This window comes from Epinephelus fuscoguttatus, linkage group LG22 (genome assembly GCF_011397635.1).
Source record: "Epinephelus fuscoguttatus linkage group LG22, E.fuscoguttatus.final_Chr_v1".
Lineage (NCBI taxonomy): Eukaryota > Metazoa > Chordata > Actinopteri > Perciformes > Serranidae > Epinephelus > Epinephelus fuscoguttatus.
In genome coordinates, this window is record NC_064773.1 from 35,603,418 (window position 1) to 35,629,038 (window position 25,621).

At 41.3% G+C, this 25,621-nt stretch overlaps 1 protein-coding gene across 10 annotated transcripts in view; it reads right to left on the minus strand.

Annotated features, from left to right (window-relative positions):
- Positions 1 to 25,621, minus strand: part of LOC125882978 (pleckstrin homology domain-containing family A member 5-like) — a 603,488-nt gene that overhangs the window by 387,660 nt on the left and 190,207 nt on the right. The window contains exon 4 of one of the 10 annotated variants that reach the window (XM_049567049.1): positions 3,135 to 3,153. The exons of the other annotated variants lie outside the window; for them this stretch is intronic. Coding sequence (XP_049423006.1) covers positions 3,150 to 3,153 — 4 coding nt within the window. The 3' untranslated portion in view covers positions 3,135 to 3,149. Of the gene's footprint in view, positions 1 to 3,134; positions 3,154 to 25,621 lie in introns of those variants that run through there. 10 annotated transcript variants of the gene reach the window in all.

Sequence of the window (25,621 nt, forward strand, 5' to 3'; positions counted from 1 at the left end):
ATACAGGCAAGGCTTCTGCTGTCACAACCCACAAGGTTTTCCTCACTGCTAAGATCCCAAACATTTCTTTTAGAGCATTGTGCCTCCATGGTGAGCTGCTATCCGTCTGTTTGTTTGGGTTTAGCGCCAGTGCGTCATTTCATGCATTCATTCATTGTGCAAATTATGCCAAAAAGCTTATTGGCTGATACCACTCATGTGCCTCATGTGCATAGCACTACCGTAAGAAACCTCGGAGTAATATTTGATCAAGATTTGTCTTTTAATTCTCATTTAAAACAAACCTCACAGACTGCATTTTTTCATCTGCGTAATATTGCGAAAATTAGGCCTGTCCTGACCCGAAAAGATGCAGAAAAATTGGTCCACGCTTTTGTTACCTCTAGGCTGGATTACTGTAACTCTCTGTTATCAGGTAGCTCTAGTAAGTCCTTAAAAACTCTCCAGCTAATTCAGAATGCAGCAGCACGTGTACTAACAGGAACTAAGAAACGAGATCATATTTCTCCTGTTTTAGCTTCTCTGCACTGGCTCCCTGTAAAATCCAGAATTGAATTTAAAATCCTACTGTTAACTTATAAAGCTCTAAATGGTCAAGCTCCGTCATATCTTAGAGAGCTCATAGTGCCTTATTATCCCACCAGAACACTGCGCTCTGAGAACGCAGGGTTACTCGTGGTCCCTAAAGTCTCCAAAAGTAGATCAGGAGCCAGAGCCTTTAGCTATCAGGCTCCTCTCCTGTGGAATCATCTTCCTGTTACGGTCTGGGAGGCAGACACCGTCTTCACATTTAAGACTAGACTTAAGACTTTCCTCTTTGATAAAGCTTATAGTTAGGGCTGTCTCAGGCTTGCCCTGTACCAGCCCCTAGTTAGGCTGACTTAGGCCTAGTCTGCCGGAGGACCCCCCTATAATACACCGGGCACCTTCTCTCCTTCTCTCTCTCTCTCTCTCTCTCTCTCTCTCTCTCGTATTCTATTACTGCATCTTGCTAACTCGCCATTCTGGATGTCACTAACTCGGCTTCTTCTCCGAGCCTTTGTGCTCCACTGTCTCTCAGATTAACTCATATCGCAGCGGTGCCTGGACAGCGTGACGTGTGTGGTTGTGCTGCTGCCGTGGTCCTGCCAGATGCCTCCTGCTGCTGCTGCTGCCATCATTAGTCATTAGTCATTAGTCATACTTCTACTGTTATTATACACGACTATTGTCACACATGTATACTGCCAGATATTAATACATACTTTCAACATATTGTACCACAGTAGCCAGAACTATAACTATAATATTATTACTTTCAATAATGTTGTTGTAAGCTACTGTCATTACCTGCATCTCTCTCTCTCTCTCTCTCTCTCTCTCTCTCTCTCTCTGTCTCATTGTGTCATGTGGATTACTGTTAATTTGTTATGCTGATCTGTTCTGTACGACATCTATTGCACGTCTGTCCGTCCTGGAAGAGGGATCCCTCCTAAGTTGCTCTTCCTGAGGTTTCTACCGTTTTTTTTTCCCCGTTAAAGGGGTTTTTTTGGGGAGTTTTTCCTTATCCGCTGCGAGGGTCATAAGGACAGAGGGATGTCGTATGCTGTAAAGCCCTGTGAGGCAAATTGTGATTTGTGATATTGGGCTGTATAAATAAAATTGAATTGAATTGAACTGAATGTGCAGACATTATCATGCATCTCTAGTATACTGTCTATGGATAAGTACCCCACACAACCCACTTCAAAAAATATGAACTATCCTTTAAATGCCTATGGTGGCCAAACCATTCCCTGCAAAACAGTGCATACTCTAAGAGTACGTACATTTTCCTTGAATATTTTGCTTGCATTATGCTCAACCCACACTACAGGATAACTTAACACCACCTGCAAATCTATTGTTTCAGCAGTGGCATCACAGTGTAGGCCTACTCCAGGGTGTGTCAGTACACTGTGACATCACTGCTGGATGTGAGCTCAGTGACACACTATTTCTCAGTCTGATTACTCTTCAAAAGTAGTCCGACTCTGACAGTTATTGAGCTTGCACACAGAAGAAGGCATTAGCTTATTTGTTGTTGTGTGAGAATGCAGAGCAATGACTGATGTTCAGTTTATGTGTAGAAGTGCACATGCATTCTAAATGGAAACATGTAAGGATAGTGTGTATGGATAGAAAGTGAGGAGAAGAAGAGGAGACGTGGGATCTGTATCTGCTGAGAGAAGGAGACAAACAGAGAGGGCACTGTACTGAGGCTGGCACAAGCACTCCTACTTCAGGGCTGTTGTTGTCATGGTTACCCATCTCCACACATACTTTATACACATACTATATTTGTACACACACATAACTACATGCCTCAAGCACACATGGATGGACCCGCATGTACACACACACACACACACACACACACACACACACACACGAGGCAGTAAAGAGAAACAGAGTGATAAATAAAGAAAAACAGAGTGGTATATGCTCCAGTGATGGAGGAGTGTGAAGAAAAAGACTGCCAGGGCGAATCCACTGGCTTATCCATCTCCTCATTCGTCCATCAAGCCATCCCCCCGTCAGCCCCATCAAATCTGAGACAATCCAAAAACATTAAACAAGGACACACACACACACACACACACACACACACACACACACACACACACACACACACACACACAATCTGTCCAAGAGAGTGTACACAGCTCTTTTTTTATTCCAATAAGTGATGGGGAACCTTGAGATGTGACAGTAGAGATGCAGTGTGACATTCAAAAGGCTTAGACCAACAGACAGAGATGGATTATGTCACAGAGAGGGGAGGAGAGTTGACGGGCAGCTCGAGTTCACGAATAAAGCAATAAATAAATGGGGAGGAATATCCCTTTAGTTACAGCTAGGCCGAGGCTGCAAGCTTCAAACAAATACACACACACACAGAGTACTGTAGCAGCACACTGCCACACACCCTTACACAAATGTGACCTCACTTTAAAAAAAACAAAATACAAACAGCAGTTCTGCAACAAACAAAGCCACTATTTCTCCCCCCAGCATGCACCAGGTCTGAGCACCTAGGCAAAAAACCATTAGAGTCCAAGAACTCAACACAACCAGCCCCTGCTAGAAAACACATCAGGAAACAGGCAGATACATTCAAAGCAAATGTCTTACCTGGTGAGGAGGTGGGATGCAGTCATACAGCAGACGGACATGGAAAGAAAAGACAGTGAGAATCGGTTAGCTGCCATGTGTAGCATACTGATACTAAACTCAACATCAGTGGCAACTTGAAGCAGGTAACGATATAGTTTCAGCCTTTATCTGAAATTCAGGAAGGTGAAAAAAGAAGTAGGATCAACATGCAAACAATAAATGTCTTTACAAACTAGGATCCTCACCACAGGGTTGTATACCTCTGCTAACCATTCAAGTTTCTCTCACAGTTTACATCTCTGTATGTGAAAACATGGATGCTTCACACACATCTTCACCCTGGCAGCACAGAAGACCTATATAATCAGCACAGTTTGAAGGTGAAAACCCAAGATCAGTGTCACCAAGGCAGACCAAATGTCTCCCCCTCTGTTCCTGAGTTATGACATTAAGTTGAAAGTGTATTAGTGGATAGCCCTTGAGACGAACCATCTTGTTTCCAAGGGGGTCTAACACAAAACATACAATACATCATAACGGACACAAGCACAATATAAAATAAACATACATGGTTCTCATTTACCGACCTACCCCCACGTCGTTCCCATACACACCACAATACCGACACTTATAAAAAGGGACGTTTATGCCACAAAACACCTCATGCATCAATATAATAGCAACAATAATAATAATACTAGTAGTAGAATGCCTCATAATACTGGAGGGCAGGAAGACATCCCCATTAGAAACATTAATATGGTGTTTTAAGAAAGGACAATAACAAGTTCGTAAAGAGGCATAGTGATTTAACTGTTCTTATGCTGATGGGCAAATAATTCCAGTCAGATAGAGCTATGAATTTAAAGGCACGTCTGCCAGTTTCTTTGTTAGTTTTGGGAACTATGGAGCATGGTTATTGTGTGTGTCTAGGTGAGTAGGGGGAAATATAGGGTGTTAGGTATTGTTTTAAAAGAATAATAATTAAAATGGATACATTTGAAAATGCCCTGAAGTCAGTGGTACTGTCTTTGAGCATTAAGTGGTAACCAGTTCAAAGTTTTATACACCGAGCAGTGATGAGTTAAGTAGGGACACTTTAAAACAAATCTATAGAGGCTATTGTGAATGACATTGAGAGGTTAAAGATATGTTTCGTATCCTGGTAAACAATATCAGCATAACCCAATATCTGCAGTGACAACTGTGTTGAAAATTAAAGCATTTTTTAGAACAACAGAGTATAGATAGACTGCAGCTTAATTTGTTTAAAATTCAAATTCAAAGTGATTCGTAAGATAATGTGTTCACAGAAAGGAGATGGATGCAAGGTCACCTTTTACCACTAAAATCTAATCAGTTTATTCTTGAGTCCAAGTGGATATTTGTGCCAGACTTGAAGAAATTCCCTCAGATTTTGAAATGAGGTTGGATGGGGTACTTATCCATAATTAGTATACTACCTACAGTAGGTGTCAGTTGGTATGTCCCCAGTTCAGGGAAACAGGCAGGTGTCCGACACGGACGCTAAGTGATCCACTGCTGTGGAGGATCAGCAAAGTGTTTTTTAAGCCACCTAAAACAAGTCCCACCTAAAAAATATCAGTTGCACATTATGGGCCGGATCTACTAAAGTTTTGCATTTATAAAAACTTGCATCTGCAAGTGCAAACTCATTGCACGCGAAAAAAAATTTACAAACTGATTTACTAACAGTGCGCACAAAAGGCCAAAACACACTGGGGGCGTACAACGCGCGTCAAAACAGCCGCCCCCATTATTTTCTATTTACAAACCCACACTGGCGGCGACTCGACACACGTCAATGTGCCCCGCCGCGGCACTTTACACTATTGTCCTATTTTTCCAGCGTTGCCGCCCTTGAAAAAGCGCTATTTTATACTTCCCAGCCTAGCAGACTGGAGTGTGCAATAGAAATCCGGTTGACGCCCCGCACCGTGACGCTTTTTGTGTGTGTTGGAGGTGGCACTTGACTCGCGCCAATGACGCCGCCGTCAAATGACACCGCCGGTGTGTTTTGGCCTTAAGGTATGTGTCTTTTAAAAAGGTGCAAAATAGCGCGTCTGTATCCAGTTAGTACGTTTGCTGCAATGAATATGCAATATGGGGTGTTTACATGCAATTGTGCATGTGCTGGGAGGAGAAAATGTAAATATATTAATTTAGCACACGCAAAGTGATTTATCAAACCTGAAAGCATTTTTGCTCATAGAAACTGCGTCTATTAACATGTGTCAAAGGGAGGTGCAAACGGTTTGTATGCGTAATTGTGCACACATGGCTGCGGTTATTGTTGCAAGAAGGAGACATCGAAACAATGAAAGAAGACGCAGAGAACACATTTTTCACCCTGGTGTGAACATTTTTTGGAATGAATGAGGAAACAATCACTCTGACGGGCGGTCTGACAGACTGTTTGGGTTTTTATAATGCAAATAACTCTGTTTAGATAAAACCTACAAGCTTCTCTTCCTATGTCTTTTTCTAAAAATGTGTCTTGTATGTTTTCTGAAGCCATAAGTTACAAAAATGAAACACACTAGACTTCTGAGCATTTATACCTCCGGTAGGGTAGGCTACACATATTGCAAAACTCTGTAAAAGTACACCAAAGCATACATTTTCATTTCCAAATATTTATTTGAAAACAAAACCATTCACAGGGTCAATAAAAAACACATTTTGTTAATAATAAAAAACAAATGTAATCTCAACAGTGACCGCGCCAGCTGGCGAGACTGTGGCTGAACTGCTTCCAATGTTTCATTCATTCATTCATTCATTCATTCAATCGCGTGTTCAATGTGTGTGTGTGTGTGTGTGTGTGTGTGTGTGTGTGTGTGTGTGTGTGTGTGTGTGTGTGTATTAGTATGTCAGAGAGGAGGAGTATCAATAAAACAAAGTTTCCACTAATTATTTCGATGTTTATTTATTTTATTCTTAAGGTTTTTTTTATTTAAATGCGTAATATAGCCAACAATATTATAGACCAAAAGTTGATCTAATTTATTATTGTAGAAAGTATTTAGCAAAGCCACTTAGAACTGGAGACAGCGCAGCAGCAAAAAAAAAAAAAAAAAAAAAAGGCATTATAGAAAGCTGACAAATAGTGTTAATTAATTGACACTAGTCCATACCCAGGGATGTGTTATGTGTAGAGGAATAAGAAATCAAAAACAGTATAATAAAGGAGATGCAAAATCAGAGCACTGTAAATGTGCTGTGTAATAAATAATAATGTAAGACAAACAATGCACATGCTTTATGGCAAAATACATGGAGCATAGTTTTGGCTGACGGCACGGAGGCGCGGATGTGCGTGGGGCCGTGCGTGGGCACACAGGTACACACATAAGGGTTGCGATCCGCAAGTGATGGAGATAAAAGTTTCCCAGCCAAACTGCGGTCCCAGCGTGCATGCGCAGCTCGCGCTGCCAATGGTGCTCACAGTATGAATGGGAAGTGGACAAAAACGCGAATATAAACAGTAGAAATGTGGGAAAAATGCAAAAACGGCATCGTGGCTGTCTGCACATGACCAAGATGAAAGCCTATGTGCAAGTTCAGAGAAGTAGGTCAAAGCAGTGAGGAGGAAAACGGATGATGACGAACGGATGGACTGACGGAGGGACAGAGGTTTCTCCATTTAATAGAAGGATAGGATGAGACATTGGAGAGGTTGTCAGTCCTATTCTATAGTCTGTAATATTTTTTTTATTTTATCATAACTTCTTGGAAATGACTCAAAAATGCATTTTTTGTGTGCTTCTGAGCACACGGGCAGCATAAACAATGAAGTTACATATGCTCTGGCAGAGCATTGCGCGCTTGGATAATCCTGGTCCCGGTCCTAGTGATATAGCGTTCCTTTGTGAGACAGTCAGGTTTTTTTTGCTGTAGCTCATTTAAGTGTTTATTGGCCTCATCTTCCAACACCTCTAATTCCATAGGGTTGAATTTCACTTTGAGCTTTCTCTCCAAACTCGCCATGCTGCAAACCATAAAACACACAAAACCCTCATTTAAATAGGGTGTCTCCAACACGTTTGCACCTCTTGTCATTTACGCAAAGACTCTTAGTAAATCACCCGCAAACCATGGTTCAGCCCCACACACAAAATTCTAGACTGCACATGCAAATTAGTACACGCAAATTGGGATCTTAGTAGATCCGGCCCTATGTGTACGTGTGTACGTGTTCTACCTTGCTGTCAGACAGTGATTTCCAACAGGAAAATAAAGCTGTTATATTGCTCTCTTCAAAGCCAGACTCCATTGAAAAAAAACTTAATTTGTGTTGTTGCGTGACTGAGGTGTTTAAAAGGGTTAGATCAGGTGCACATAATAACACAAACTGGCTAACAGATCAAAGCAGCGGAAGACCAGCAGCTCCTGTGTTCATCTAGCTAAATTACTGTTTTTGTTAATGGTGTCTGGTGGCTTTGACAAGGGCATAGATGGGGAACTACAGCCGTTAACAGCTTCCTTGGTATAACAGGCTGTCTGACTGAAAGAAAAAGTCGCGAAAATACTCTCAATAAAGCATATACACTAACTGATAGAGATTTTTTTTGGTGGGACTTTTTTTAGGTAGCTTAAATATTTTGTTGTTGACCCCCATCCACAGCAGTACATTGCTTAGCTTCCATGTCAGACGCCAGCGTGCTTCTCCAAACTGGGGGCATGCCGAGTGACATCTACTGTATGTTATACACTGACTATGGATAAGTATCTTATACAACTACACTTCAAAAATAAATTGAACTGTCCCTTTAACTAAGTGTCATGTTCACTAGGGTTAGCGCATCGATAACATGCAAATTAACATCAAATTACTTCTGTTAAAGCAACACAATGGAGGATTGCGCCTTTTACCTCATGGGGTCCCCCTACAGATGAAAAACGGTATTGTCTGTTACAACTGTTGCAAAAATCTTTCTGTGCGTGCATTTGTTGACAAGCCAACGATACCGGTGAACTTCCTGAAGCTGGCTATGTAATGCGCGATCATCATGTCTTCAGAACAGGTAAAGTAGCCTTATCACATTTTGTACATACATGATTAGGCCGATTGCTTTATTCATTTATTCATTTTCGAAAATGAGCTGCTCTCTGCATGTCAGGGCTGACCTCCCCCTCACAACAGACTGAAGAGACTCAACAGAGTGAAGTTAGACAACAGCAGAGAGGCCGCTGTGCAAATGAAGGGAATATAACTTCAAGATTACTCTAGCTGGCAACAACTACGCTTGTTACTGTAAGTAAGTGCGATAAAACCTCTGCCAGCCAAGCCAATACTTGCTACCTGACGCAGCTGACCTGCAGACAGTGAGTCTCCTAAGTAGAGGGTAGCAGCAGTAACAGCACCAGGTCATCATCAGTCAGACATCCCTCCTCCTCTTTCAGCTCTCGCCAGCATGTGAAAGCCGGGCCAATATTAATCCTTGTTCAAGCTCTTGTTTTATCACTCTCCTGTTTTCTTTTCTTTGTCTCCTCGGACAACACCTTCACATTCTCCTTTTCTTTGTTGCTTCAGCCATGACAACCACGTCTAACTTTGTTCACCTCGGTTCGGCTACACTACTCTAAAGAGAGGGGGGATATGACGTATGCCGTAAAGCAGCCAAATTTTGTAGTCCTTTTTTTGTCCGGGTTCCTACCCGAACCCCGAAACTGCATAGTGCCAGTGCAAGCAAAACAGATGCTCTCAAGCAATGACAGAGGTGTCATCCAACCTATTGTGAGTTGATGTACCATCACAAGGATCTTGGATATATATTTTGAGGTCTCAAAAACTCCACTGTGTTGCTTTGAACTAAAGATCATTATTGTGGAGGACATGATGATCAAGTTCCCCAATTTTATTCCTATTTTTAAGCAATCCACCCTGTCAAACAAGCCCCTGCAGCTCAGCATTCAGCAGCTGTCTGTCACTGCCCATCATCTAGGCTGATGGGGATTTCTCTTTGACACCCCCCTGACATCGGTTAGCCAGATACAGTTCTGTCTGTCTGAACTGTCCACATTTAGATATTAATGCTCACTTGAAAAGATGAAATATTTTGACACAGGAAAGAAACCAAAACATACACACAACATATAGTGCCGGAAGACTCAGGCATTCTGTACTGCTTTCAAATCTTTAGTCTCCCATAGATCAACTTGTCTTATTTTATGTTGTCTGCTGAGTCAACACACATTTTACTATGTATAAATGAGGGAGCATGTTCTGCAGTGAGGTTTAAATGGTTCTGGATGTACAGAGTAGAAGCTGCTTAGACACACTGACACACTGAGGATGAATTCTACCTTAATGTTCTTCATTTAAATATGAAGTTAACAGAGTGCTGAAAAAAAGTCTTTTGGGGGCATAGTTTGGTTCATTTACATCAAATTCAGCTTCTTACAAACATGGAACTTTTCTTTAGGCCTTAAATGCAAGGCTTATTTTATATTTTCTCTTGTTGTTACTTTACCATCAGGACCCTTTGATTTAACCTGGAATCCAGCTAAATGCTTTTTTTCCTGTTGGTTCAGAAATCAAATTAAATTCACATTTTTAAAAATTCAATCCACCACCCAAGAATCTGTAAACAATCAAATTTGTGTATACAAGAAAAGCACTGTGATTTCATTAAATAATTATGTACTAATAGTTAATATTATCCTCCAAATATATATATATATATATAATATAATTAAATATTCTTAAAGAATCCCAGAGAATAGGTGCCTGCAGCGGCTGCAGCTTTGCACTGCTCCTTTCCTTCTCTGCGCTCTTGGCACAAGGCATGTGCAGAACCACACAGTGTTTCAAATTTATTTAAATGAATCAGAGCTGCGGTGTGGGAGATCTAAACATTATTTCGTGTTGAGTTTTGGTTTTTAAAAACCAGACTAGCTTGTTGTTAAACTTAATAGTGAGTTATTGCCTCAGTTACACTGGCTGTATTGAATGTTTTAATGGTAGTTTGATTTCAAAACAGTTATAAACAATACCAAGGCTTAGGGCAAACAATATCGTTACCTGACTGTCCATGAAGGCAGGTCCCAGGGAGATATGATGCTGCTCTGCAGGGCGCTCAATTTAAGTGCAGGATGTTGATGAGGAAGGGACAGGGGCTCTTCATTCTGGTAGAATTATACCTCTGTTGCAGTTGTCAGGCTTTACAACACACTTATAATGGATAATTAATGCCATGGGCAAAATCTAAAAACTAAAATAGTAAATTAGAATAAAAATAGAGAAGAAATGCCTTGCAAAAAAAAGCTCTGACCCAGTCAGAGGACAAAGGGGCAGGTGCCCGAGCACGGATTATCTATGCATGTGCCTGAATATGTGTAAAGGTGTCAGAAGATCATGCTGTCCCTGTACTTTGTATTCATATGCCCTAGGAAACTGTCAGCTCTACATGTACTATACATGGCAGTTAAAGCCCCTCTAACTGTGAACTTCCAGTGAGCCTTTTCAGCAGCACTCAGACTGAGGAGCAGTAGAGCTTTGTTTCCCTCTTGTGGCCACAAACTAACATAACTGCTACCCATCAATACAGATATAAACAATCATTTGTCCAGGAGTTCCCAAATATCTTACTGCACACCTGAGCCTTGTCATAGATACAGTCATCACAGACCACCATCCGAGCCAGGATTCTGTCAGCACTGCAGGGGCAGATGGTCAAACCATTCTTTAACTGTGTTCAGATCAATAAAATAGGCTCAAAATAAAATCATTATTTCCTTTCACTGTGGGAGCATTTCCTCTCTTGTTCCTCTTACAGTCTGTGGAGTCCGGTCGAGGAAACACTAATTCAGGCATTCAGACTGGTTCAGACTTGTTCTGATAGGGTTATGTAAATATAGTGTCAGAACTTGGAAAACAGCTGAAGGTGAACAGGAAGGTGGTAAAACAGCACAAGTGCCGACAGCAACCGACAACACAAGGGAAGACAACTCAGGGTGAAGAATAACAGAGCAGAAAAGAACAGAGAAGGTCCAATGGATAAAAACAGGATGAAGAGGAGTGTTTGATGTGTTGCTGCAGGGGAGCTGTTCATAGTGGCAGAGCAGTCCTATATCACAGAGAACTAACTCAGCAGGACCTCCTGATGATGTCATCAGTTATCTCAGCTTGGTCTGAGGGACTTCAAATATATATTCAGAGTGCTTGGGCATTTACCAGGCAGTGGGAGACTGAATAATGATATTATTATAATAACTTGTGGGTAATGTAGGAAACAGTAAAGTATTTAGAGCTTGACCCATACTAAGGACCAAAGTAAGGATATCTATATCTCTGCTGCTTAATTTTGATTATTCTGTTTTTTGTACATCCAGGAAATTCCCTTAAGGTATAGAGGAGATATAAGGAGATCTCGCACTCACAAGAATGAGACCAACTTACGGTCACAGCAACCTTCACCTTTCAACACCAAAATCAAATCAATCAGACTGAAGAGCAGGAGAGTTCATCCTTAAATGCAGATGGACATTTGTGCCAAATCTGAAGAACTTCCCTTAAGGTATTCTTGAGATATAGAGTTCATGAGAAAGGGATGACCTAGGTCACAGTGACCCTGACCTTTTACCACAAAATTCTAATCAGTTCGGGATGGACACAAAGACATGCAGATGAATAACAGACATTTGGACGTATGGATGGTAAATGGTAAATTGACCTGAATTTGTATAGCGCCTTTCTAGTCATCCAACCATTCAAAGCGCTTTTTACACTACAAGTATGCCTGCAATATGCCTGTATTTTTCTTTTTTTACTATAATAGCCACATAAATATATATATATATATATATATATGATATACCACGCTCTGAATAAAGAGATAGAGCTCCATACATAACTCCATCATGGATAAAACTCACAGACAGACTGAGGGGGGCAAGCAATGCGCCATTGTCTAGTCTGTCATTTCAAACGAAGAAGAAGAAGAACGTTTTCTGGGTCAAGGCAAAGCAAGGTTGATTAAAAGAATAATGGTCGTATTTTATTTCCCGACTTGTCTTTAATAAACACATAATAGAAAATCAGATAAAGGCTCGTTTTCCGTTTTTCGATTTCCAATTTCCAAACGAGAAACGGGAGTCGACTCGTTTCCCGTTTTTTGTTTACCAACATCAAAACGAAAAACAAATGGCCGCAAAGTACACAGACCTGGGCGGCCCACTGCACCTGTAAAGCAGGCTTAGGAGAGGTGTGCTCTAATGCAGCACCTCTAATGTATTCTGTGTTGGCTGCTGTTGATATTAAAAATAAAAGGTTAATCCAGTCTTTTGTGATTTATTGTTATTGCAGCCCACCGCACAGCAGACAGAAGGCATGTTGACGATGTAATCTGCACTTGTCCTAAACCACGTCCTAAAGATGGCGCCGCGCATATACTGTGACGTCACATGTAACCTATGAATAAACCGACTGTAGCCCTGTGCGTAAAAAATGCAGCCCTGCAGCTGCCAATCAAATATGTGCAAACACTCATTCGTCATTCCTTTAACACAGGGCTGGTTTCAGTCTGAATCCCCGCTAACCCCGTCCTTCTTCCAACTCTGCACTAAACACAGACTGCTGATCTTCTCATCTCACTCTGAGAAAGACAGTGAAATTGAGTATTTCCCAAACTGTGGAAGGATTCCTTTCAGAGGAAGATGACACTTTGCTGTACAGTAGGTAATGAGATTACTAAACTAGTCTACATGTGTGTCTCAAAAGTCTCAGACAACACTAATGAATAACTCTAATCTATGAGACACAGAGACAGATGACTGTCATATTCAAATAAAATAACTGAAGCTGTCCAGGTTTAGAATAATGAGAGGCCCAACATGATGATAATTCAGCATATAGACAATGACCTCCTCTTGAGACTCTCACTCACTAAGAGCCAGTGTGTAGTTAAGACCCAGCATTCCCTCCTGAGTTCTACTCACACTTAGGGGAAGAAACGTGTGCCTGAGAAGGAAAGGTCAAACATCCAGAGACAACCACCACTGATTCATGGAAACATTCAAACAGATGTACAGCTCAGCAGCAGTGCCAGACAGAAGCACAGAGGGCGGGAGAGAAAAGTTTGAACCCTGCCAAGTTATATTAGCACTAATGCTCCCTGACTTCTCTCAGTGGTGTCACATGCCTGATCTTTACTGCAGAGGTACCATCTCTGTCTACTGGCCAGAAGGAGATTTTGATTTTGCTGATGATAGCAGACATACAGCATTCCACACAGAGGTGGGCTTATGCCCCACTAAGGATGGGGCTATGTTGCAGTTTTGCATTGGGAAGGGTCAAGCCTGGGTTCTCATTGTCACTATGGGTTTGACAAGACTTCAGGAAGTCACCGGCCTGGCCAAGAAATGGCTATGACAAGTAAATCCCAGCAAATCCACACACATTTGTTTCCACATTTCTGTTTACAGATTATACAAATGCATTCTAGGCATGGCAAGGCAGACTATCTTTTGTTTGTTTTGTTTTCCTGTTTTAAAGGGCCAGTGTGTAAAATGGGTTGAAAACAGTGACATCAGTGGTCAAATTCTAGATTGCAGGGCTCACTCGCTCACCCCTCCTGTCGGGTAAATGACGGTGGCCTCGTAGGGACAAAAAGCCTTGTGCAGACACAAGTTTTTCAGGAGTAGGTCTATCTAGCGATGAGGTGAATATTTATTTAGAAATCTAAACCATGTTACGATATTGTAATGAATTACTCACGAGCAGGAGACCAGAGTAGCATTCGGGAAAAAGGCCCGTTTATTTGAGCACTCCAAAAAGTCCGGTAACACTCCAGGGGGTAGCATGTAAAAGACTCCGTCCCAAACTCTTCTAGTGTAACACACACATACTCACTTACAGTACCCAGCAGGGCAGCCCTCCCCTCTCTGCTCCACCAATCTCCAGCCCGCACACTGACTGACAGCTTACCACACTCACCACTGCCTCAGAGTCGCTAGCGACCCTGCAGTAAATGTTCTATTATAATGTCAATGTCCTGTGAGTTAATGGCATGTTTGGGATTGAATGAGTATAGGTAGGGGGGCGGGGTGCGAGTGTGACGGGGATGAGGGCTGTGTGAGTGCGCTTGCTGGTGTGTGTATGAGCGAGCTGGAGGAGAGAGCAGCAGTGTTGGAGTTACAGCGAAGCTGTTGTTTGTTGGTTGTTTTACAGTAACCTGTACTGTTCAGTAATAAACGGTGGATTTAGCTGTACTGAGTCCAATCAGCAGGGTACATAGGAGTAACGTTACTGCTATCCTATTGTCTGTTATTGACATAAGACTAAAATTTTCAGTACGTCCTGCACTGTTATCTGCAGAGGGATACACGAGTGAGCAGCCACAGGCACAGACGTAGCCTGTAAACAAAACTCAGCTGTTTATTTAGCCTAGCAATATCTCCGGACTATAGTAGCTGCAATGGACGACTTTGAACGCAATTTTGAAGAGTTTCTTGTAGCGGACACAGATCCAGAGCCGTATGAGCCAGAGTACACAGATGAGGAACTCCATGTGCTGGATGCTGAGCAGGCAAGAAGAGAGGCTGAATCCTCCGCTCCTATTTTGCTGCACAGAATGGGATTTGGTGCTACCATCGTTGGGGAAGTTGCATCTTCTTTTCCTTGCAGATGATGGTTCGGGTTCATTCTCTCCTGTTGCGTGGTAAGTGTGGTCCATTCGCAAACTTTATAACTAAAAAAACTTTTCACTACTCTCTATCGACGAACTACTAACACTCTCTGCTGTTTCCTCCTCCTTCTTCCTTCCTTCCACTGTCTTCGTTGGTTTAGTTATACACGCGAAAAGCATTCTCTGGCTGGCTGGATTATCCGCTCGGGCTGCCGTACATACATGGCGGCGCAAGACGGCGACCGCTCTAAAGCAAGGCCCTTGCTATATATTCATTCATTCATTCATTCATCTTCTAACCGCTTCATCCTCTTGAGGGTCGCGGGGGGGCTGGAGCCTATCCCAGCTGACATCGGGCGAGAGGCAGGGTTCACCCTGGACAGGTCGCCAGACTATCGCAGGGCTGACACATAGAGACAAACAACCATTCACGCTCACATTCACACCTACGGACAATTTAGAGTCACCAATTAACCTAGTCCCCAATCTGCATGTCTTTGGACTGTGGGAGGAAGCCAGAGTGCCCGGAGAGAACCCACGCTGACACGGGGAGAACATGCAAACTCCGCACAGAAGGGCTGCCATGCCCGGGATCGAACCGACAACCCTCTTGCTGTGAGGCGAGAGTGCTAACCACCACACCACCGTGCCGCCCCCTTGCTATATATATATATGTATATATAAAAGCATAATTATAAGGCTACGAAAACCAAACAAATTTCATTTTATAGCGATTATACACTTATATAAACATATTAATGGGTAGAATATTCAGATTCAGATTCAGATTTGACAATAAACCATGCCAAATATTACACACTGGCCCTTTAAGGAAAACATAACACCCCTAAAAATCTTGTTTCTGCTGACCTCCAGTGGTTTAACATGCAACATGGCTGTAGTGATGTACAGGTGTGCTCCAGCACCCCATGACATAACTGTTGGCTATGATTAAAGATGCAATGTGGCATGCAAAAAGAAAAGAAAAGAAAAGAAAAGAAAAGAAAAGAAAATAACTTATTTCATAAAGGGACTTCACAGCAAAGTAAGGACAAAGAAAGATAAGCAAACCGATGAATGAAAGAGAGAGAAAGAATTAAGAAACAAAAGTCTCTAAAAAGGCAAATACAGCAAGAAGACAGAGAGCCAGGTGTGGGAGTGTACAGGCTGAAGAGAGGGCTCAACATCACAGAGAAGAGGCTGGTGGAACGGATGAAGGGTGTGATGTGAGAAGGAGCCCCCTCCTCCCCCTATGAGTGTGTGATGTGTTGCAGCCAAGTGTGCAGCCTTTATTATGGGCCTGTAATTATAAGGAGACAAGAGTGGAAAAGTGCCTAATACTCCTGGCTGCGTTCCGGGAGAGCGCTGGGATAAAAGCCCACCCAGACACACTGCATGCATGCACCCAGCACCGGCAGCACTGACAGCAGCCTGCTGCTCCACCCGAATCTCCCCCGATGGCTGCGATTAGTATGAGGAGGAGGAGAAGCTGTACAGAGGATGAGAGGATATGAGAGGAGGGTGAGATAGAGTGAGGAAAACCGATAGGAGAGAGGGAGGTTCAAAACAGAGAATCAAAGAGATTTGATTTCTGGGGGAATTTAAGACCAAAACTTCTTCCCACTTTTTCTAGTGATAAAACAGTGCAGACACAGAGCATCATGAATTAACCACATGCACTCTAAAACATAATTTAGGAAACCTTTTACATTACTCCATTATATGCTCTGTTGCAAAATAAAAATATAATTCAGTCAGGACCACTTTAGTCAAAGAAAAAATTATTTCCATTTGCAGTATTATATTTGGGGGTATGGGACCTCTCTGCCTTTCCTCGGGACTATGCAGAAAGCCTAAGGTGGAGAGAGCACACCTTTATGCCCTTCCACGTGCCTACGTAGAAAGCCTTAAAGCAGAGAAAGCACACCTCTCTGCCCTTCCACATGCATACAACGAAAGCCTGAGGCAGAGAGAGCAAACCTCCTTGCCCTTCCATGGGCCTACATGGAAAGCAGGGAGAGCAGCAGCAAAGACCCCCCGGGAACAGAACAGAGCAAGCATCAATGAAAAACAGAAATGACACTGAAAGGTCAGACACAACATGAAAAGGAGGAGCTGGGGTGGAGGTGGATTGGAAAGCGGCTTGCAGAGGAAGAAGCAACAGTAGGCAGGCCAAAGCAGTTTAAATAGGGTGCCCTGAATGAGATTTGCCAATTAGTTGCACACAAAGGAACAATGTGATCTATCAGCTGACTCCCTTTCATCAATCAGCTGATCCGTCAGTTGACTGGGCTGCTTGAGATCAGCTGATGTAGATGGAATGTAAGCTAAGATTGACATCATGTCATCATGAATGACAATGATTTGTGTTGACACTAAAAATATACTGGTAATTACTAGAACAAACAAATGTAACTCATTTTGACTATAAAGTATTTGCTCATTTATCAAAATTCATATATATAAATCAGCATATAAAGCAAAATGTCAAACTGAGATGTATACCATGTGCCTTTAAAAATAAAATATTAAAAAAAAGTGAAAACAACCAAAACAGTCGCATGCAAAAGTTTGGGCACACCTGGTCAAAATTTCATTGACTATGAATAGCTAAGCAAGTAAAAGATAACCAAATCATAATTTCAAGTCACGTGGAGGGGGTGGGGGGCATATGCATTGAAACAGACAATATTACTGATGTATTAAATAACGTTGCGGAGCACTTTTTTTTTATTCCGACGCCACACAGTCACATCTACAGTACACGCATGAACACGAACACATGCTTGCTCAGATTAACACCTCTGATCCCACTCTAACATTCACACACAACAGGCCAAGCCTATTTATACATAAACGCACAGATGAGGCCACAGTGGAAACTGGAGTAATTTGATCATTTTGTTTTTTCTGTTTACTTAAAGAAAATCAGATATCGACTTCTGTCTCTTCATTTTCCCAGATGCAGCCAGCGCAGGTGCCCGCCGTTAGCTCGCGACGCTCATGCATGACGTATTGATAAACAATGCACTTGATAGGCACACTAATATCAAATCAATATGCAGCAGTCAGTGGGAGTTTTTTTTATCGGCAGCAGTTGGTGAGAGTGAGTGAAGGTGTGTGGTGACTTGGCTCGTAAAAACACAGATAGGCTACAACTTAGTCTTTGATTCATATAAAATAGTTTGTCAGAGTAGAGCCCTGCGCGGGACTGTTTTCTTCATCACGCTCCTGCCCGCTCCGCTGAATTTCTGACCATTACCGCCCGCAACCGCAACGTGTGTGTTACACTCCCGCCCGCTCCCGCAAAACTCTGAGAATTTATGCCCGCACAATAATAGAGATGCATTGATTTTGTGTCTTCTCCCATCCCGCAGGAGAAAACACGTCATATTATAGGCTATTAATAAAGAGATTCATGGGGTTGTTTGTTTCGTTCCCCTGGCCTGCATGTCTTTTGACGCACTGGTCTAGAATAGCGCTCCTATTTCGTTGTTTTCATTTAGTTTTTAATGAAATAAAGGCTGTTTCATATTCTAGTCTCCTCCTCTGTATTTATTTAGGCTATTTTTCTACCTTTATATAATCACGCAGTGATTGAGGTTAATAAGCCCGGCGCCAGGATGAAGTTACGGAGGGAGGGAGGGTTAAAAATTACGAGGGGGCAAATCTTTATTATGCAGCATAGGTTCACACAGTGAGTTATAAAGAGTGCGCAGACATGCGTAATAGTCGCTCGTAATGAGAGCTCGTCTCCGGTGAAACACAATAAACTGCACGTCTTCTTTCATGTTTGTCTCATGACAGATGGAGCTGACAGACAGACAGACAGACGGAGCAAGCGGCAAATTGGTATGAAAGCTGGTTCAGGGCATATTCGTCCATTTATGAATAAATATGGAGTGGAAACGCTCCTGCATGTGCACCTGTGTTGACATCCTGTCGCTAGGCTACATCTTCTTCTTCTTCTTCTTCATCTTCTACTGCTTAATGGAGGTTGGCAAACAGTGAATTGGCCCATTACCGCCACCAACTGGTGGCGTGTGGATCAAAATGACTATTACTATTTGCGTTGGGTCCTGCCGGGTCCCAATACTGCCCTCTATGTCAGAGTACAAAAGTTACCCGGGCCATGGCCCCCCTGGCCCCCCCGGTTCCGCGGTCTATGATAGAGTAAATATGCAATCCATGGCCTTCATCTCTCTATTTTGTGTATTTCATATAATTTAGTCCCACACATACCCCACACATACAGTATGTTAATGTCTTCTGGCCCTGAGGCTGTTATTAAGTGTGTGCTGTAACAGTGTAAGACCACACACACCAGCAGACAGGACTCTTTGCTAGTGTTTTAGCTGTAAACACAGGGGAGTTCATATATTTGTTTAGACTGTGTTTAACTGTCTAGTAGGATTTTTGGTCCTACTGAATGCTTTAATTTGAACTACGTGGTTCTCAGAAGGTATTTTGAAAACTGATTTGAGTAGGTCATTTTGACAAAAAAATATTCCAAAACATGATGCACAAAAAACATTTTTGGGATGGTAGCTAAGAAAGGTGGTAAGCAACCATAGCCATTAGTCAGGAGGCAGTTACAGTTCAGGGAAGCTCAAATATTATTGTCCATTATTACACAGAATGTAGAAGAGTAATGCAGGGGTGGTAAGACTTTAATTTCCCTGGTTGTATTGCTAACAGTCTGGATAAGAGCTTGTGCCAAGCCCAGCAGGCAGCAGATGAGCTATTTACTGCAGCTACTTGGAAACTGTTGGTGGAGAAGTGAATGAGAAATGCTGTGTGCACCTTCAGCAGCAACTGTCCAGGTGCCCTCAGGGCAATAGAGGAACCTAATGCTGAATTTGTTTTTTTAATGAAGAGATGGAACAGTGGTGTGCGTCAGGGTTCTAAATGCATTTTTATGATTGTATGTGTTCACGATAACACATTGCTTTTGTAATACAGCCTTTTTAACCTTTCAGCTGTGCGTTTACACATGCGTGATGGTTAACAGGGATTGGGGGTGGGGGGGGGGTGTCAATCACAATATTTTTGTGTGGCAATATCCTATTATCACACAGTGCCAGGTATCGATTTTCTTACTATATAAATTATTAATATGACAAATACAAATTAAACTTCAGGTAGCCTATTAGAATAATATAATCAATTGCTTTTTCAGTCCACTAGATCCATTTTGCTGCAAAAAAAATGGCTGAAGTGAGATGAACAGACAGAAAACTTTATCTGAAAAGTGAATTGAAGATTCGAAGGAGGAACCAATACAGATTAGATTCTGCTGTCAGACGGCCTGAAAGAATTGAGTTGGTTAGAGAAATCTCTCCTTTCTTGGAGGGAACTTTCTCTTGATAAAAGAATGCCAGACAAAAAACTTTCCCTGTACTTAAGAGTGGTGGTTTATGTGTAACATTAAATGCTGATGTGTAAAGGAGTGTTTTACTCTCCCTCGGATGATGTGGTTGCTGATGGATGTGGGAGTATAGGAGTAAATGGTTTCTTTTGCTGCTCTTCCTCTTGTGCCCTTAGGAGGTGTTGTGGGAAAAACTACATTACAGAACAACATCATAGCCTTTGTCATATTGAGTGGGAACCATTTATTATGTATAAGTACGTGTCAGAAACTAAACCACTTTATCCAGCAGATGTAATGAATGCACAGGCATTTGTCATGATGACAGTATTATGCTGCACAGCCAAAGAGCAGATGGTGCATCAGTCAAACTAAGAGACATGACTTAAAGCAAGTGTGTTTTGCTATAGAGGTAAACTGCATCATACTTGGAGTATTTACTATGAATATAATTTATGTTCAAAGGGTGATACTGGTTTATTACCACTTGTATCTTTTTTCGCAAAGCTATTTAGCCATCGTCATGCCTCTGTGCCAGTCATAGCTGCAGCTGGAGGCATTGTGTTTTCAAGTTGTCCGTGCGTCCCATTCTTGTGAACTCGATAACTCATTGACAAAAACATCTCCTTGGATCAGCGATTAACTGATTAGATTTTTGTTCCAAAAATGTCCAAGGACAAGGCCACTGTGATCTTGCATCCATCTCTTTCTTCTGAACGCAATATCTCAAGAACACCTTGAGGGAATTTATGCAAATTTGACACAAACATTCACTTGGACTCAACAATTAACTGATTAGATATTGGTGGTTTAAGGTCAAGGTCACTGTGACCTTGCATCCGTGTCTGGCGTGATGATATTAGCCACTTGTTAGCCATTTTTAAGACACATAAAAGCTTCAAAATTACTGACCAATTTTATGTCGTGGAACAAAACATGAAAGTTTCTTCAGCTTGTGTTACCACAGACCTTATTTCAGATATCTAACCAAAAACCCATTCAAAAACCCACTGACTTTGAGACAGCAGAACCAACAGTGCTAAAATGCCAACTCATTTCCAGGTTTTAGGACTCATACCTGCACCACTCTATTGGCTTTGTCATGTTATCCAATTTTATTGGAATTTGGTGAAAGTTGGACTTGCGTAACCTTCAGTATTAATTAACTTTAGTAAACAACTGAGGAGTGCTCTGTGGCTCTGTGCAGAGGTGAGAATGGGGATTCAGGGCTCTGCGGAGAATAAATCTAGCTTTGGTGTTTTTCAAGACAAAGAGGCCTAGGAGCTGATGGGGACTGTTTATTATGTTATTATTTGTTATTGCACTATTTATTTATTTACACACAATAATATATTTCTCTCTCATTTTGTGTGTAGTTTGTAAAGATCATTTGCACTGTATGTATTTTGTTGCACATTCGCAAGTGATATGTTTCTTTTTATTGGTATAGAATTTGTGACAGTTTTAACTATTTGTTGCACAGTTTGCATTTGATGTTCATGTACAATTGATAATGTATTTCTCTGATAAAAAAAAAAAATCACTTTTGCTTCAATGTCGTCTTTTCTGATATAAAAGCCTTTCTATTTACTCTTTGAATTTTTTTTATACATCCACATAGTTAATAGATAAAATATAGGAGTTAAAAACTGGAGGCCAAAAAAGTTTGGTTTTAAAAATACCCATGCTCGTGTGGACTAGGCCTTAGAAACTTCAGGTTCCTCTTAATAATATGATGTATGGCACTTGATGCTGACTGATAGAATGAGTTAGAAAAATCAGGAGTCAGGAAAGTCAGGCATCCCCAAATTGGCTGATGGTCTTTAAGAGTTAAATCCATGCTCTATTTTATAATCACAGTGGTTATGTCCAAACAAGCAAGTGATATGCCTGTTGAATGAAAATGAATACATTCACTAAGTGTGCAACACTTCTGTTTCTAACAGCAAGTGATGAATTCGGTGATTTGGGAGAATGTTGATATTGGCATAGGTAGATAAAGAACTCAAAATGTTTTTGTTCTTTTTTTCCCTGATATTAATAGTACAAATATTAATACCGCACAGCAAAAGTCCTGCATTCATTTGCATCAGTTAAGAAAAAGGTCCTGCATTTAAATTTTTCAGCAATATCCCTGTTTTAAGGTATACTGGGATATAAAAGTTGAGGGTTATCATACTGTGTACATTTGCTTTTCTACGATATTGAAAAAAAAAAAAAGAAAAGTCCAACTCAATGTTGAATCTCCCCTTTATTTTCTAAGGAAAGACTTTTTACACATACTTCCATTAACAAAATGGTTTCAATTTTCAATTATGGTAATACAACATTTGTTCAACTGACAGTTACCCTTCCATTTTCATTTCTTTAAGGGTCAGTCGGACTTCTAATATAAATTCTGTAATACCGTGATAATGTTAAACAGCAATATTTTCTAAGACGGCTATCGTACCATGAAAATCTCATGCTGTTGCAACCCTAAAGTGAAGGAGAGGCATTCAATCAATCAATCAATTTTATTTATAAAGCCCAATATCACAAATCACAATTTGCCTCACAGGGCTTTACAGCATACGACATCCTTCTGTCCTTCGGGGGTCCATGTCATTGGTCCAACAGCCCATTGGTCTGACATCCCATTAGTCCGACGTCCCGTTGTTCCGATATGTGATTATACTAGGCTATACTGTATTTGTGTACCATAGAGGATCAGCAAACGCAACAAAAGTAGGCTACTGGTCGAGATAAAAGTGCCATAGAGAGAAGAGAGTGAAACACCATAACCTCCTGTTATTAACTCTGGGGTGCGGGTTGTGTGAGGAGCTCTCTGCGGTGCTGAACGGCTCCCGGCAGGCGTATTTCTGCCTTGATGGTGCGCCGCAACCGGCTCTGAGTCAGCTGGGAAAGGCTTGAGGCGAAGCAGGCTCACGGCTTATGTGTTTGCCACTTTCTTTTTCATTTTAACCCACACCATGATCTTTTCCTAAACCTAACCAAGTGGTTTTTGTGCCTAAACCTAACCAGACCTTAAACACAGGGCATCATGATGATTTCGGAACAACGGGACTTTGGAATAATGGGTTTAATATGGTCGGAACAATTGGATGTTGGACCAATGGGTAGACCCTCTCAGCGGATAAGGAAAAACTCCCCCCAAAAAAAACCTTTAAAGGGGGAAAAAAATGGTAGAAACCTCAGGAAGAGCAACTGAGGAGGGATCCCTCTTCCAGGACGGACAGACGTGCAATAGATGTCGTACAGAACAGATCAACAGAATAATCACCACAGCGTACTTACATTTACTTAATGTCTGCTTATAGTGGAGCTTACAGTTTTAACATCATGCTAAATAGTTAAATGAATAATAATGCATCATAATTTAACAATTATATTTTGTAAGTAAAATCTGAATCTGCAATGTAACCAGTAACAAGTCTAAGTCAGGTAAATGTAGTAGTATAATGTTTTCTTGTGAAGTAGAAGTACACAGTTAATAAGTAGTATATCACTGAGTTACATATTTTTAAGTACTTAGGGGGGGTTGTCTATGTTATTTCACGGTTCAATCAGTTAGAATAGCAACATAATTCAATATTTTGAATTTTCATTTTCACATGAATTTTCATATCTAAACATTATAATAAATCTATAGCTGTTTGGGGCCCCGGTATATTGCTCAGGACCAAAGAAATCTCAGTGTTGGGATTACAGTTGTTTGTATGACCGGTTCTTGAGAAAGCTGGAAGCAGTAATACCACATGCCAAGCACTTGGCCTGATCCACACAAGCACATTTTGAACAGGCACTAGTCAGGCTAAATTTATGTACACTCTCCATCACAGTGTTATTCTAACTTGTAGAAATGGTGTCAATGTTTGTCAATCTATCCCTGGTAATTGATAAATAGCACCCTGCTCCAGAAAAGAAAAACTTTCTATGAGACTTTGCAGTTAATCAGCTGTAGTTTGCGGAGAGTCATTAATCATTTAATCAAGGGAGCAGTGTTGTGCAGGCTATTTGCTCAGATTTAGTCTCACAACAATACTCACAAACAGAAAAATAAGACCTTCTCTCCTGTCCTCCCAGACGTGTGTGTGTGTGTGTGTGTGTGTGTGTGTGTGTGTGTGTGTGTGTGTGTGTGTGTGTGTGTGGTTGGATGTGGGAATGTGGGCGTGGATTTGGTTGAAAGTATTGAGAATATCCATAATGAAACACACATGGTGAGACCAGTGTGAATACACATAAAAACACACACACACACTGTGTCCCTGCTGCAAAATGAAGAACACTTAGGGGAGCAAAACCTCAAACTAAAATTGCTTGTACTAGCAACCACACTGGCAGGCAGAAAACACACTGTTCTCTACCCTGCTCACATGAAAACTCATCTCCACTGACCGCCGAGGTATTCTATTTTACATGAGATAGTCATATCAAAGATTTTGGATATTAGTAATAAATGGGGTGTAATGGGAGAAAAACTACAGAAGAAGAAGAAGAAGAGACCAGTACTGTGATTGACACAGTGATCATGTTGGGAATGACTTTCAGATTTTTAGAACTGTAGATACTGTTTGATAAACACCTTATGGATTTTATATAGAAGGTATAATACAATAAGTTAGGGAAACAGGCAACTCATGTCATGTTTGAGCTAAATAGAATGACTTAAAGCTGAAAGCAAAGCAGAGTGTGAGTATAGGAGTTGCATTTATCTAATGGTCTGCTAAATCAAAGCTAAAAGCTTTCTCCACCAACTTCACACATGGACGTGTGTTTGCGGGTTGTATAAATGTTAATGCTGTATTCATTGCAAAGCCAAATTCAGCAAGACTTTGCTTTGCCAAGTGGAGCTGACATGGAGATGGTTGATTTGCAAAATGACATACAGCAGATCAAGAGGCAGTGACGTTTGGGGACCTGTCAGCAGGGAGAAGTCTCCTCTCCCCACCTCATGTGCACTGAATGCCTACTTTGGATCCACTTGCCTCTGTGACATGGTGTTTTCACAAATGAAAATAATCAAATCAAAGTAAAGAAGCTGCTTACTGACAGACACCTCACAGACTGTCTTACACTGGCTGTCTGTAGCTATAAGTCACAGCCATCACACTGACTGAGTGAGTGAATAACATGATGGCAACAATTTTGCCTGAGCAGCAATGCTGCATAAGATGACACAGAACTGCACTTAGCTTAATTGCAGCTCACTAAGAATTTTATTAGCACACATTATGATCTGCTTTCTAAAATGCTTATGGTAATTGCAGTAACTTTAGTGGATAAGCATAACAGTTATCATGTGATCTGTTCACTGTAAGTATGTTGATTTTTTTTGTTTGTTGTCTATAATGACCAAAATAGTTTCTTCAGACAAATGGAAAAAGGCCATCTGCCTTTATTTTTTGTGTTGGAATAAAATTTAATTATGAAACTCAGAACTGAAGAAATGATGGAAAATTCTTAA